Here is a 14,381-nt window from a genome sequence, read left to right on the forward strand (position 1 = left end):
AACTCTGCATCCCGGTATTTACTGGATTATAGTTTGGTAGGCTGACATTGAACAGTGAGGCAGGTAGGGAGATATTTTGATTCAAGAAGGACTGGAATGGTCCAAGGGTTTGAATAAGAAGCCGAGCGTGTGTTGATGTGACCCATACCAGGCCCTAGCGCGCGATGACGATAATCCACGGGTAGATTCGCTTGTTCGAACGCGCGCTGCTTTCGATAATGCTGTAACTCCGCCGTGCGACTCCCTCCACCTCTCCGCACCCAACCCTCCGACCTCCCTATTCAGCCCTACTTTTGAGAGAGCTTTTCTTTTGCTGGTCCTCTTGCTGGTCTTACTGACAATTTGACCTTATATTCGCAGCTTTGAGCCTAGCCATGTAGGTTGCCTGTCAACCACAGGATCATGGATGTCAACATTCAAAAGGCCCTGAATGACAAGCTTTACGATAAGCGGAAAAGCGGCGCGCTCGAGTGAGTCATTTGCTCTGTGTTTGTCTACTGAATCAAAAGTTTGTTTGGATATCTGGCGTCTTTCAGCCAGTATAACTGGGCTGCAGAGGGGCTATAATGCTTAGCACGCTTGTTAACACTTCTTTTACATAGACTCGAAGGCTCGATTCGGGAAGCACTAGCTGCTAACAACCATGATCGGATACAGAAGATCGTTCACCAGCTCTGTCACGAATATGCTTATGCTGTTCACCAACCACATGCCAGAAACGGAGGTCTCATTGGGCTTGCAGCAGCCTCAATTGCCCTTGGATCTGTAAGTGAAGCAAAATAACGGACTTCTGTAGGATATAACTAATTCTCATACCCAGGAGGTTGCGCGATATCTAGAAGAGATTGTTTCTCCAGTCCTGGCTTGCTTCTCCGATCAAGATGCCAGGGTTCGATACTATGCATGCGAGAGCATGTACAATATTGCCAAGGTTGCAAAAGGGGAAATACTTCTATACTTTAATCAGGTCTTCGACGCTTTATGCAAAGTACGGAGACTATATGGCTATCCGTAACAATCTGGCTGACATCGGAATCGTAGCTTGCTGCGGACTCGGAATTATCTGTCAAAAACGGGGCAGAGCTGCTCGATCGACTTATCAAGGACATCGTGTCCGAATCTGCGGCATCCTACGTTTCCATATTGAACAATCCTGATGAGGCTAGTGCCGATAATGAATCTGAGCAGACCCCGCCTTCTGTTGATGCCCCTACAGCATTCTCGCTTTCACGTTTCATCCCACTCCTCCAGGAAAGGATCAATGTTATTAACCCCTTCACTAGAACATTTTTAGTTTCTTGGATAAATTTGCTTGATTCTATACCCGATCTTGAACTGGTATCACATTTACCTTCTTTTCTTGCCGGACTTTTCAAGTTTCTTAGTGATCCTAATCAAGACGTGCATACCGCAACACAGACAGCCCTCGACAAATTTCTTTCGGAAATCAAGAAGATCGCTAGAATCAAACGTGGAATAGCCGAGAGTCGAAAGAGTCAGGGAGAGGATGGGTTGAAACACTCCATATCAAGCATTCGGAGCGCGCCAAGCGTAAACAGCGACGACGGAAGCACCCCCCCAGATCAACGCGGAGCAAATGATGAGCCAGATGACGAAAGTATTGACAGCGAATCAATGACGGCCAATGATGAGAAATCAGGCAGCGTCGAAGATGACTGGATACCAGGACAAGACGTTCAAGTCGACCACGCAAAGATTCTGGATATTCTGGTGACTTTTCTAAGCGATTCTTCAGGTGCGAGAGGCTACACATCTTGCGAGTTTTCATCCTGACTGTTTGCAGAGGAGGAGATACAACTCACGGCGCTCCGATGGATTGACAGCTTCTTTGAGATATGTCCAGAAGACATTATGCCTTTTGTACCTCGTCTATTGTCACATGTCCTACCGACAATGTCACATGATGTGGAACAGGTTCGGCAAGCCGCCAACCGAGTCAACACATCTTTGATGGAATATATCATGTCATTGTCAGAAAAAGGCTCAAAATCCGGTAGTTCTCCCTTGGCGCAGCTCCAATTACTATCCGCCTCGGCAAATAATAGCAGAGAATTGGGAAATATTGATCGTAGGGATTCTAACTTTTCGACCAAGACGCCTAGGCCAAGCAACCGGGACCCTGCCACGGAGATAAAGGCGGCGGAGAGCAGAATGGTTTCCAGAACACGGACGCCCACTCCTGCTGAGGACCGCCCTGCTTCACCCCCCCAAGGGGCAGATCTAGACTACCAGGCTGCTGTAAATGCATTAACATTGCAATTCTTGAATGAACATGAGGCCACTCGTGTGGCGGCTATAGCATGGCTTATCATGCTGCATAGGAAAGCACCTGGAAAGGTAATCATCCATGTATTTACGAGACTACTAACGATGCTAATATATTGAGTTGGAAGATCCTATCAATCGACGACGGCACGTTTCCTGCACTACTGAAGACGCTTTCGGACCCTTCAGAGGCGGTAGTTACTCGTGATCTTCTTCTTCTTTCACAAATATCAAAAAACAGTGAAGACTCATACTTCACTTCATTTATGGTAAATTTACTGAAGCTCTTCTGCACCGATCGACGACTCTTAGAAACTCGAGGAAACCTTATTATCAGGCAACTCTGCGTTACCCTGAGCGCCGAAAGGATCTACCGCACTATGGCCGACTGCCTGGATAAAGACGAGGTTTGTGTTTTCTGTCAATATGTTCCGACAGCTGACTAGTGCAGGATGTTGAGTTTGCTAGCATCATGGTGCAAAATCTGAACAATAATCTCATCACTGCTCCAGAGCTTGCAGATCTTCGAAAACGACTGCGCAACCTAGAAACCCGCGTAAGTAGTATCGGTCATATTGTACAGCTATTCTAACATTTATAGGATGGCCAAACGTTCTTTGTGACCTTGTTTAGGTCATGGTGTCATAATGCAGTAGCAACTTTTTCGCTCTGCCTATTGGCACAAGCTTATGAACAGGCATATCACCTGCTCCAAATATTGTATGACCACGAATCACGTATTTTCTCTATTTGACACTGACACCGGCAGCGCGGAACTCGAAATGACAGTGAATATGCTAATCCAAATAGACAAGTTGGTTCAACTTCTCGAGTCTCCAGTTTTTACTTGTAATACCCCCTTTTCCGTCATCTCATATACGCTAATGAGTATTTTGTAGATCTTCGTCTTCAGCTTCTCGAACCTGAGAAATACCCCCATCTCTACAAATGCCTTTACGGGCTATTAATGCTGCTTCCTCAGTCCTCCGCATTTGCTGCTTTGAAAAATCGCCTAGGTAGTGTTAGCGCGATAGGCTACCTTCACATTGCGCCACGCACGTATGTCCCCTCCTCTGTTTCTTCATTTTATCATTCTCGGCAGAAGAGCTCAGAGACTGCTCCTTCTAGTAGCCAGCCAGCCTCTAGTGTCTCAAGTTTTGAGCGGCCAAACAGGCTGAAGGCAAGAGAGGAGGGCGGCATCAGATGGGTCGAACTTCTCGAGAAGTTCAAAAACGTACAAGAGAAAGCGCGACGATCTCAGCGACTAGCCAGTCTCGGTTACGATGTAGCAATAACACCGACTCATGAAAAGGAAAAGGCACAGCCTCCGGAAGTTCCCCCGAAGCATACTCGACCAAATTCGGCAGCAAGCACAGCGAGACCTGCCCCGGTAGTGCAACAAGGCCATCAAAAGTCGAAATCGAGCCTAAGTAATCTTGGTCGTTTTGCAGGAGGGGTTGGCGCAAGAAAGACAAAGCGATGACCTTCATGAGAGATTTTACGCGTAGTTTGAGTGTAAGCAATGATAATGATAATGCTCGGCATCGTACGAATATACGCCTCTTGACATTTCATCTATGTTTGCCCTTTCTATGCCTGAGTGTTTCGTCTGATTTGTCAGCTGGTGGTGAATTCAGTGCTCTGTTCTCCTCCTTCCCGCCAGTACCATCGATAACCCACGACTCTAGGATCTTCTTGATTTCGGGCTTCTTCTTTTCCCTCTGTTTTGCCTCCTTGACTCTCCGCACATATCCGCCATATATCACAACTTCTGCAATCGCCACAACGCCACTTCCCGTCATGCTTAGTCCCAACCTCTTCGGTGTACTCCAGTGTCGTGCAGCTACCCATATAAATACACTGCAAGCTACGATTGAGATGAGGACGTTAATGATGAGAAGTATCTGGCGATTGACATCCGCATAGGTGACTTCGTCCTCGTCTTCGGCGTAGTCGACGGCAGTGGGATAAAGACGAGCGTTTGGCGTAGCGGGAAAGTGACGATTATGCATTTCGGTTACTGGGGCTGAGTTGAGCATCCGTTCATATGCTCGTGCTTCTTCTTTGTTGCGGAGACGGGCCATGAGGGCTTTGTATTCGGAGGTCTGCGGGTGTTAGTGGCGTATTTGGCTTGCGGCCCGATTAAGAGGCTGCTTACAGGTTCGGGCTTGGGTTTTGCAGGTGGGATGTAGACTTTTGAGCCTCGCAACAAATCACTTAGATGATGTGGTATATCGAGCTGTTCTGAGTGGCTCTTGAGAAGCTTCGAGATGTCAATGAGCTGACTGTGGGATATGGGATCGCCAGCTTCGGGCTCGACGAGAGAAGGTTCTGATGGTAGCTGAAGCTTGATGAGTGATTTTGAGTCTAATTCTTGACATTTTTGAATTGCTACCACAACGGCAGGGGTTATAGTAAGAAGCACCATAGCTGGTGATAAAAGTGGTGTACCTAGGCTGGGATTGAAAGTCGGCAGGTCGGTTCCTGAACTTGGCGAATGACGCTAATATGTATCCGCGAAAGTCGAAAGCCACCAAAACTTCGAACCTGAATTATTCGTGCTTCAAAACTAAGGGCTCACTTGAGCCTACCTAATGCGCTTTTTGCCCAATTGTCTCCGACACGATTGGAAGAACTTATCTAATCCTTCCGCCCTTCCTTCTTTGGAATGAAGGGCTCTACAAAGCTCGTCAAGAGCTCTTTAGCAGCACGCCGTCCGCGGTTACCACAGTGCTCACACACTGTCGTACCGATACATCTTGCTGCCCCTCTGGTCTCCGCCTTCTATCACCCTTCTCGCCGACGCAACCAGTCAAGCTGGGCGGCTGTATTTTCTGCAGCGCAACATGTATTCAACAATGCTCCTGACCCTAAATCGCCTATAGCCGTGGATCCGTTCCAAACAGTCGCAAAAGAGATGAAGTTCCTCACAGAGAACATAAGGCAATTGCTAGGATCAGGACATCCCACGCTAGACACAGTGGCGAAGTATTATACGCAATCAGAAGGGAAATATGTACGGCCAATGCTGGTCTTGTTGATGTCTCGTGCCACTGCGCTCACACCCAAGAGGTGCCGGCAGAACAATATACAAAAAGCGGAGTCTATGGACCAGCCCATATCTCCCTCCGACATCCTTTCCGACGAGAACCCTTCTGCACCTGGATACTCACCACTCACATCTATAGCCAACGATGCTGCTTACGGCCGAGAAGATTCAGAAATATTGCCGTCACAACGGCGACTAGCAGAAATTACTGAACTGATACACACTGCATCCCTCCTCCACGACGATGTCATCGACCATTCGCAAGCTCGACGGTCTGCCCCATCGGCGAATATAGCCTTCGGGAACAAGATGGCAGTATTAGCGGGAGATTTCCTGTTAGGGAGGGCCTCGGTCGCTCTGGCACGGCTACGAGACCCCGAAGTAACAGAACTGCTGGCGACGGTGATCGCAAATCTTGTAGAAGGCGAATTCATGCAGTTAAAGAATACTGCACGGGACGAGCAAAACCCACTCTGGACCGAAGACACCGTCACGTATTATCTGCAAAAGACCTACCTCAAATCTGCAAGCCTGATAAGCAAGTCTTGCCGTGCTGCAGCATTGCTTGGGCAAAGCAAACCAGAAGTTGTTGAGGCTGCATATGCTTACGGGAAGAACCTGGGCCTAGCGTTTCAGCTTGTGGACGACATGCTAGATTATACTGTTAGCGGGGAGGAGCTTGGAAAGCCTGCTGGCGCTGATCTGGAGCTTGGTCTTGCTACAGCACCATTGCTTTTTGCGTGGAAAGATAACAAAGATCTCGGCGCCCTTGTAGGGAGGAAGTTCTCAAAAAAAGGGGATGTGCAAAAGGTACCACATTCACTCAAAATATATGAGCCTGTCCGCTAACAGACAAACGTCTAGGCGCGCGAGCTCGTGGCTCAAAGTAGCGGCCTGGAGCAAACACGAGCACTAGCTCAGGAATACGTTAGTAAAGCCATCGAGGCCATTAGCGCTTTCCCGGAGAGCGATGCGAAGAACGGCCTTATTGAAATGTGCACAAAAGTCATGAAACGACGAAAATAGACATCTTTACCCGGCTTTTCGAGGCGGCCATTTCATTGCCGTGGAATTGAAGTGGTATATTTGTATTATAAGTTCTAATTTGGTAAGCCCTTGGTCATCATTAATTATCAAAACTTATCTGGGGCCCGAGCTAGTTCTTGGGGTCTCAAATTTTTTTCTTTATGGGCGTTATGTACATATAGATTTGACGCATATATTGACTGGCTAGAAGGTATGATTTGATTGACTAATCATAATTACGATGATATAATCAAGGTTTGTGGTTTTTGCATGGTGGCTCGCTTCCTGATCAATCTGGACCGGCGTGGCGTGGATCTGGGGTCAAATCCAATGCATCATACCTAGATAGTTACTTCTATAGGCTAGCCCCATTTTGGATCCAATTGGCGCGAGTGTTCGCGCCAGTCCAAATAGATCGCTCGGAAAACTTGCATGACTGGGAACCCTCACACCCTCTTGGGGTCAATAACTGTTAGCTACATCGTAATGATTATAGATATGGTGGACTAATAGATAAGGTAACTACCACAGCTGTCCCAAGACCATCTAGGTCACTTGACGTATCATCCCGCTGAGTGAGATGGTTATACCTTGGCCGTTGCTTTGATGGTTGTCCACGAGAACTTTGCTTGTTCTAGGTTTATTCTTTAAAGGTCGCCGCCCAAGGCTGATAGTCCTCCGCTGAAAAGATCTTCTCAATTTGCCGTCGCCTGACACCTACATTCCCTCCGTCAAACAGAGGTAGACAAACCGCGTCCTCCAGCAATCGCGCAAAAGGTTGCTCTTTGGAGTATGAAGTCCTGCGTTGCACGTTTAATTAATATGAGATTTTGTGTTCCAATGTCTTCTCTACCGAACAAAGAACACAAGAATCTAAGTTGCAGTGAAAACGGTGAACTCACATCCCAACAACCTTCATAGCGTCAACGACGCAGCCCACTGCCTGGTCAGAACACCACACCTTCGCCTCTAACGCTATTTCCAGCCTTGCCTTCCAATCTCCTGGGCCATTCTCTAGGCAGCTAGAAGCCTTCCAGGTCAGCGCTCGTGCCGCTTCCACCCGCATCTTGATGTCGATCAGCAAGTCCGCAACGCTCTGCCTTGCTAGAATCGGTACTGTGCCACCTCTGGTGTCAGATTTCGCGAACTGGAGCCCGGCTTCGAAGGCTGCGCGCATGATGCCTACAGCCATAGCCCCAACAATGGCAGCTGAGGAACCAAACGTCTGCTCGACGACGGTAGCACCCTCCCCTGGAGCAGCAAGTAAGTTCCTACCAGGAACGCGAAAGTTAATGAAGCGGCTATGTGGCCCTGAGGCGGCTTTGTGGCCCGCAAGGTCGGGGTCGTCAAGGACCAAATATGCGTCTGAGGAGTTGTTGGCAATTTCGTCAGGAGTTACCATTAAGATGAGAATCATAGCAGTAGGGTCGACTGACGGATCCTGTGGCCCGGCCTCTGGAGAGAGCCGGCAGACGACGCATTGTAAGTCAGCACCCTTGCCATCCCAACCACCACTATTAGTTGTCCAAAGCTATGCATGGTATCAGCAGAAATGAATGCACGATTTTGCTCGGCCAGTAAATGACGTGGGCATTGCACCTTGTCGCCGTTGATAATCCAATCTTCTCCCTCCTTCTTCGCCGTCGTTTGCAAACCCGGTGCCCCCTTTTCGAGCCAATTCGCTGTCCCGCCCGGCTCCGAATGCACAAAGCTTGCCAGCGGCTCACCGTTCCCACTCAAGAACGGCTTCAACAAACGTTCGTGTTGCTCAGGGCTCCCGCCTAAGATCAGCGGTGTCAATCCTAACCCCGTGCCAAGAATCGTCAAAGAAGCGCTTGGCTCGACGGAGTAGAGTTCCTCGACTAGGATCGCTGCGTTGATGAGACTTCCTGCACTACCTCCAAGCGCGGCAGGGATCTGGCCTTTAATGAAACCCGCTTCAACTGCTTTACGGTAGATAGGACGCGTGGATTGGAAGCGGGTTTTCTGGTTGGGGTGCTGATTGTAAATGGCTGGTGCTGCTGCGAGTATATTTTGGGCAAAGTCACGAGCTCCGACGCGAAGCTGGGCTTGTTCGTCTGTTAGAGTGAAGTCAATCATGTTAATGACGAGAAAAGGGAGGTGAACACTGAAGTGAGATAAGTGTAAGAGTAGTAGCGAATATCAATCATGCTTGTCTTATGCAACCCCAATATATATTCTCCGGCTAAGTTATCAATGCTTTGTCATACCTCATCGAGAGTGTCGATGCGGGGTTCGCAAAAGGTGCAAGCTCACGAACTCTAGCGGGGTGCCTAGGGTTAGTGCTTATCACTATTAATAAAACATAAGAGCTACTTTCACTTCACTATCCCTTGCAACGTTGATTTGGGTCCTATTCTTATCGATAAGGGTTGGCCAATAGAATCAATAGGATCAAGGCTCCGTGACCATACGCGTACTTTTGATTCTGGTGTTCCCGCACGGACCACCTCCAGTAGGACCCCAACGTTGCAAGGGATACCCTATTCTGAAGAGGACCACTCAGAACTCGAAGCAACCCAGCGTTCCTCTCTTCGTTTGCTTAAGAAGGACCTGGGTAATATATCCAGATGCGGAAGCCAGGATATGCTTGGGTGAACCGTAGAGTTATGCAAGACTATGCCATCACCTATGCGACGTGGTGTGGTGATTAGATGCCAAAATTCGTTATGTGATCTATCTCAGGACTCCCGAAATATCTCTTTCCATCGAATTCACTCGCTCTTCTAAGCCCCTTTTCTTACGCTCCAATTCCCTGACTTCTTCTTCTTCTCTTCTCAGATCATCTTCAGTCATAACTATCTCAGCGGGCACCTCAGCCTCCGGTTCTGGATCCTCTGGCTCATCATCTAATCCAAAGTCGCGAGGCCGATTCATTCTGCTTAACTGGGCAGCCTGTTCGGCGACCCGTAGCTCGTAGAGTTCAATAGATGATTCGAGTTGTCGATGCCTTTGACGCAAAGATGCTATCTTTTCGCGTGCTCCAGGTATTGGACTACTGAGGGTCAGATTGAAGCTGGCAATCCACAATGGAAACCGATGAAACTCACTACACTCCACAAAGCTTCTCCGCGCCCTGTAGAAGAACCTCCACGTCCACCTCATTCCTATCCCTCCCATCAAAAGCCCTATAACCGAGTCCAGTTCCAGCGCCCCCTCCTCCGCCTCTACGAATCTTTTCAACCAGTTCCGTCCCGAGCACGGCTGCTACAGCTGTGTTTCTCCTAGGGGCTCGTACAGCATTCGCACCGCCACCGATGATACTGCTATCGCCTCCATTAATGGTAAATGCAGTGTTCCGTCGGTTTGAGCTCACAGATGGGTCTTGAGCCTTTGGTGGGGTAGGAGGTGGAGGAACGGAGAAAAGAGCGCGTTCATGTAATTCGGTATCCCGAATCAGAGCTGTAATATCATGAGGGTGAAGAAGCGCATTCGTGAATATCTTCGGTGGGGGGAAACTATTTACGCGTTTAGATAGAGGAGTGTGAATTAAAGGATTTAAGCGTACGGTAACTCGGCAATTGAGGCGGCACAGAGTGAAATTTGCTCCAAATGGGCATCTAGAAGATTCATAACGGACATTTATGTTTCGCTGTCTTCAAAGCAGACCGTAGTGATATCTTTTTGACTCAATCAACCTGTCAACAGCCGTGACAGCTAGCAGAGGACGGCTTATCTTTTCTCCGTACAACTCTCATCACCGAAGCTTGAGCTTCAGTGTCAACCTCATCAACGCGCTGTCCATCCACCCTTCCCTCTACGACCCATCTGCCCCTTCTCTTCAACTCTTGCGAATATTTAGCTCACATCACCATGGCTGAAAGCATGGAAGGCGTCGTCACCACCGACGCCGAGCAGCCGGTGGAGAACCCTGCCGAGAAGACAATTGCTGGTAAGCTTCTATTTCATCCATGGTCAACATGGTCAAGTTTAAATGCCTCTGTGCACGTTGTACTTCCTCATGTGGTCTTCGGATGTGTCCGGACTTTCTTCAAGCAACCAGCCTTGCGTTTATTAAATATCTAGCTCCCGAACATGCTGACCCTTTGGATTAAGACATCAGAAGCAACTTTACCCTGTTAGAACGAGCTGTTGCGCAGTTTGATACCCGCTTTACTCTACGCGCTCTACGCTCAATATCTTCCCTCCGAAAACGACTTACCGATCGTATCCTATGTTCGGTCATAGTGCTGACTTACCAACCTAACAATCCGACTGCCAGGATCCTCATCGAGGCTATCGGAATGGACGGAGAGGCTATCACAGATGTAGTTTCTCAATATGCAGCAGAGTTTTCAAACTCCAAGCAAAGTCTAAAGGAAATCATACCAGAAATAGATGTGTATATAGCAATCTTGATCCAGGTAGGGATGCTCCTCTAGCACACCTACGGCTAAGATGCCTCAGTATTGGATAACTAACGCCCATTTCAGGTTTACCTTTACGACTCGAAGGAGTTTGAAGATGGTGCCGAGTTTTCCTCGACCTTGGTAGACAGAATCCGTGAGCTCAACCGCCGGACTCTTGATTCTTTAGCGGCAAGAGCCTATTTCTACTTCTCCCTATTTCACGAGGAGCTGGATCCCAAGCCTCCATCCCGACAATCGCTAGTCATATCTATCCGTGGAAAGCTTCTGGCTGCCTTGCGGAGTTCCGTTCTTCGCAAGGACCAGGATACCCAAGCTGCTGTCACAACCTTGTTACTTCGAAACTATATCTCCACTGCCGATATCACGCAAGCCGACTTGCTTGTAGCTCAAACCCAGTTTCCCGCAACTGCGCCGAACAATCAGGTTGCACGATATCTCTACTACCTTGGTCGCATACGGGCTATACAACTCTCATACACTGAGGCGCATGAACACTTGACTAGCGCAACTCGGAAGTCCCCAACCAACGCTGTAGCTGCCGGGTTTTACCAAGCCTCAACAAAGCTCCTAGTTGTAGTTGAACTGCTTATGGGCGATATTCCAGATCGTGCAATCTTCAGCCAGCCTCGCCTCGAACGTGCGTTGGAGCCTTACTTCCGCCTCGTGCAAGCCGTGCGTGTTGGCGACCTTCAAGGTTTCTTGAAAATTGTTCAGACATATTCTTCTACATTCCATCGTGATGGAACCTATACCCTAATCCTTCGTCTCCGCCAAAATGTCATCAAGACGGGCATCCGCATGCTTTCCCTATCGTATTCGCGCATCTCCCTTCGTGATATCTGCATCCGCCTTGGGCTTGAAAGCGAAGAGTCAGCTGAGTATATTGTTGCAAAGGCTATCCGCGACGGAGTTATCGAGGCTACCATCGACCACGAGAAAGGATATATGCAAACCAAGCAAGCTGGTGATATTTATGCCACGCGTGAGCCTGGTGAAGCCTTCCATGAGCGGATTCGTGCGTGCTTGGCATTACATGATGAGTGTGTGAAAGCAATGCGATATCCAATGAACCAGCACCGCCTAGAGTTAAAGAACGCCCAGGAAGCGAGGGAGCGCGAGCGAGAACTAGCCAAAGAGATACAGGATGGGGATATCGATGAGGATGATGCAGCTGGGGAATTTGAAGGATTGTAGCAGATGCAATCGGGGACAGTTCATATCATGACTCCTAGAGGACCAACCAGAAAAGCCTTTCTCGGATGTAAGATATACTTTGCTTCCATTCAGCGGGTATTGAGAGATAGATTCGCGCCTGCAGCTATGAGTCAGGCCTACGATGTAATTGTGAAATTATCTTTTCCTCAAGGCCTATGAACGCAAACTGTCCAAATGGATGAAGCCCTTCGGCTCCCGAAATAGGCTTGAAATTAGTGTAGTATAATCCGCAGAGCCACCAACGCCCATAATGCTTATGACCACAACTTATGGTACAAATCCCCCAATGCCAGTGAGATGCTTGATAACCTTCAGCCCAGATTTCTTAAGCCCAAGCCCAGACACCACTATGCTACTACTTATACACTTAATCCCCACTGCTAGCCCTCGCCCTTGTGCCGTCTCCAGCAAACCATCCCTCGCTCCTCCCCGCCGTCGGAGTCATAGCCCGCCGCCTCTCAATAGGACTCCACTCCATTCCAGGCGCCGGCAGCCTAACGCCTGTATCATCTCTCGCTCTCCCTTTGTCCATCATGTCCTCACTCGTAACCAACCTCACGCCAGCAGTACGCTGCCTTTCCCTCTCGCGGGCCTCCCGCACCCCTTCTGCTCTCTTCTTCTCGATCTCAGATACGAGGTTCTTGAAATACACTTCGGCGGCCGAGGTTGCAGAGTAGTGCACTGGAGTCCAGGAGTAGGCGTTTTGGGCGAGGGGCGAGGCGCCATACTGGAGTAGGAAGCGTAGCGTTTTTAGCTCACCAGCAGCTGAGGCGTGGTGCAGGGCTGTGTTGCCATCGATGTCGTGAGCGCTAATGATAGACGGTGATGTGCGCAGGATATGCGGGAGCAGGTTGAGCGTGCCGGTGCGGGAGGAGAGCATCAGCTAGGAGTAGTGGCAGTGGTCAGTAAGACCGCTGTGGGAAGGGCTCCAGATAGGGGCAGAGTATTAAGTGACGAGGTTCGAAGTGAAAGGATGGAAAAAAGTTGAAGAAGTGAAAGGTAGCTTACAGCGTCCAGCCCCAGTTTGTTCGTCCACGACACGCACTCTGGGAACCGCTCCACGAGCAAAACGCCCACGTCTCCCTTACCAGCGGCGGCTGCAAGCATCAGCGGTGTGTCCCAGTCTCCGTTACGGCTAACACCTTCGTCTTCATGGCCGATTTCAATGAGGAGTTCCTGTGTAATATCCCAATATTAAACTTCTTGTACTCTATATCCCAAAGTTGCATTGGGCACGCCCTGATAGTGGTATTGACATTGGGGTTTAATGGGACATACAGCAACTTCAGTGAAGCCTGCTTTTGCTGCTAAATGCAGCGATGTGTTGCTCTTGTCCTCGAAGTCTGGGTTGCGGAGGAATGAGGGGTTGTTGCGGATAATGCGTTTAACGAGGGCGAGGTCGTTAAGAAGGATGGCACGGCGGAGGCGCCGAGGTACATCAATCCTAGCATTTCATTAGTGACTCCAGAGAATTTTCGAGAGCTCAAAATCGTACATAATGGAGGCTTGGCATGTTGTTTCGATGGTGTTCACGGCTCGGCTGAGCGCCCGCTCAGTCGCTGAGCCACACGTGACATTAACAACCTCCGTCGGCATTCGCGAATGTCCACGGCCAAGCCTGCAGCCAAGCCGTGGACATATTCGAATCTTACCCCCCGCTGATCGAGCCGCTGATGCGCGCGTACTATTGGCCTATTGGCCCAGCCGTCCGCCTATGCATTTACCATATGCGGTAAGGTCACTCATCCGCTCGCTAAGCGGCTGGTAAGTATGCTTTCTCTACTTCTCCTCCCCGGTCTATATCTGCATGTAACGAAGCCTTATAGTAGATACTACGGTGGACTTGTCAATGGGCTGGGTATGTAGGTAAACGCAATAAGACACAAGTGTACTGTGGAGTAAGTGCCCAACAGATTAACTCCAATTGAATTCTGAGGCTTACGATAAAGAAAGAACTATCTAAGGTAGGGACTGTGGTCCTTTAAATACACAATACTACTCCTAAGAAATGTACTAAGTACGTTGGTACGGTAGTACGTTGTAACGGAACCTTGTAGCTTGTACTACGGTGGGTTCTGTCAATGGGCTCGGTATGTAGGAACAGATAAGTCAACAACGTAATAACAACTGGTGGAGTGGTTGCCCAACAGATTAACTCCAATTATATTCTAAGAATTACTATAAAGAGAGAACTATCTGGGTAGGGACTATAGTCCTTTAAATACACAACTATACTCCTAAGAAATCCCTTTACTACGTAAGGTACGTAAGGTACGTAAGGTACGCAAGACGTTCCTTATAAAGCTCACAGAGCTCATAGAGCTTATTATATAACCTCGGTTACTATTCCTCGTCACATAGTTCCACGGGCTCCATCCTAGACCGTGCCTATATTAACTAACTAGCTTCTTCCA

General features: G+C 48.8%; 7 protein-coding genes across 7 annotated transcripts; 3 read left to right on the top strand and 4 right to left on the bottom strand.

Annotated features, from left to right (window-relative positions):
- Positions 1-402: 402 nt before the first annotated feature.
- K441DRAFT_690767 (ARM repeat-containing protein) lies at positions 403-3,769 on the top strand (the record flags this gene model as incomplete). The annotated part of the gene is made up of 10 exons (XM_067652414.1): positions 403-470; positions 603-765; positions 821-988; positions 1,042-1,756; positions 1,805-2,358; positions 2,415-2,693; positions 2,738-2,842; positions 2,888-3,006; positions 3,056-3,135; positions 3,186-3,769. The coding sequence occupies 10 exons, from the start codon at positions 403-405 to the stop codon at positions 3,767-3,769; spliced, it is 2,835 nt and encodes a 944-aa protein (XP_067497559.1).
- An 88-nt stretch (positions 3,770-3,857) lies between these two features.
- On the bottom strand, positions 3,858-4,714 carry K441DRAFT_591001 (uncharacterized protein; the record flags this gene model as incomplete). Its single annotated transcript, XM_067644822.1, has 2 exons — positions 3,858-4,391; positions 4,445-4,714. The coding sequence occupies 2 exons, from the start codon at positions 4,712-4,714 to the stop codon at positions 3,858-3,860; spliced, it is 804 nt and encodes a 267-aa protein (XP_067497560.1).
- A 136-nt stretch (positions 4,715-4,850) lies between these two features.
- On the top strand, positions 4,851-6,777 carry K441DRAFT_647282 (decaprenyl-diphosphate synthase subunit 1). Its single transcript, XM_067646849.1, has 2 exons — positions 4,851-6,145; positions 6,200-6,777. The coding sequence occupies exons 1-2, from the start codon at positions 4,955-4,957 to the stop codon at positions 6,359-6,361; spliced, it is 1,353 nt and encodes a 450-aa protein (XP_067497561.1). The 5' UTR covers positions 4,851-4,954; the 3' UTR covers positions 6,362-6,777.
- Positions 6,778-6,795: 18 nt separating this feature from the next.
- On the bottom strand, positions 6,796-8,577 carry K441DRAFT_669653 (putative acyl-CoA dehydrogenase). The gene is made up of 3 exons (XM_067650172.1): positions 7,961-8,577; positions 7,264-7,892; positions 6,796-7,161 (listed from the first exon to the last, which is right to left on the bottom strand). The coding sequence occupies exons 1-3, from the start codon at positions 8,459-8,461 to the stop codon at positions 7,002-7,004; spliced, it is 1,290 nt and encodes a 429-aa protein (XP_067497562.1). The 5' UTR covers positions 8,462-8,577; the 3' UTR covers positions 6,796-7,001.
- A 481-nt stretch (positions 8,578-9,058) lies between these two features.
- On the bottom strand, positions 9,059-9,996 carry K441DRAFT_621810 (DASH complex, subunit Spc34; the record flags this gene model as incomplete). Its single annotated transcript, XM_067645978.1, has 3 exons — positions 9,891-9,996; positions 9,433-9,840; positions 9,059-9,377 (listed from the first exon to the last, which is right to left on the bottom strand). The coding sequence occupies exons 1-3, from the start codon at positions 9,962-9,964 to the stop codon at positions 9,059-9,061; spliced, it is 801 nt and encodes a 266-aa protein (XP_067497563.1). The 5' UTR covers positions 9,965-9,996.
- Positions 9,997-10,195: 199 nt separating this feature from the next.
- Positions 10,196-11,946, top strand: K441DRAFT_690771 (26S proteasome non-ATPase regulatory subunit 3; the record flags this gene model as incomplete). The annotated part of the gene is made up of 3 exons (XM_067652415.1): positions 10,196-10,274; positions 10,439-10,746; positions 10,816-11,946. The coding sequence occupies 3 exons, from the start codon at positions 10,196-10,198 to the stop codon at positions 11,944-11,946; spliced, it is 1,518 nt and encodes a 505-aa protein (XP_067497564.1).
- Positions 11,947-12,140: 194 nt separating this feature from the next.
- Positions 12,141-13,508, bottom strand: K441DRAFT_328529 (ankyrin). Its single transcript, XM_067641206.1, has 4 exons — positions 13,463-13,508; positions 13,246-13,411; positions 12,976-13,143; positions 12,141-12,850 (listed from the first exon to the last, which is right to left on the bottom strand). Coding segments are annotated over exons 1-4 (852 nt in total). The 5' UTR covers positions 13,465-13,508; the 3' UTR covers positions 12,141-12,334.
- Positions 13,509-14,381: the final 873 nt, after the last annotated feature.

Source organism: Cenococcum geophilum, assembly GCF_001692895.1.
Source record: "Cenococcum geophilum 1.58 unplaced genomic scaffold K441scaffold_74, whole genome shotgun sequence".
In the NCBI taxonomy this organism is placed as follows: domain Eukaryota; kingdom Fungi; phylum Ascomycota; class Dothideomycetes; order Gloniales; family Gloniaceae; genus Cenococcum; species Cenococcum geophilum.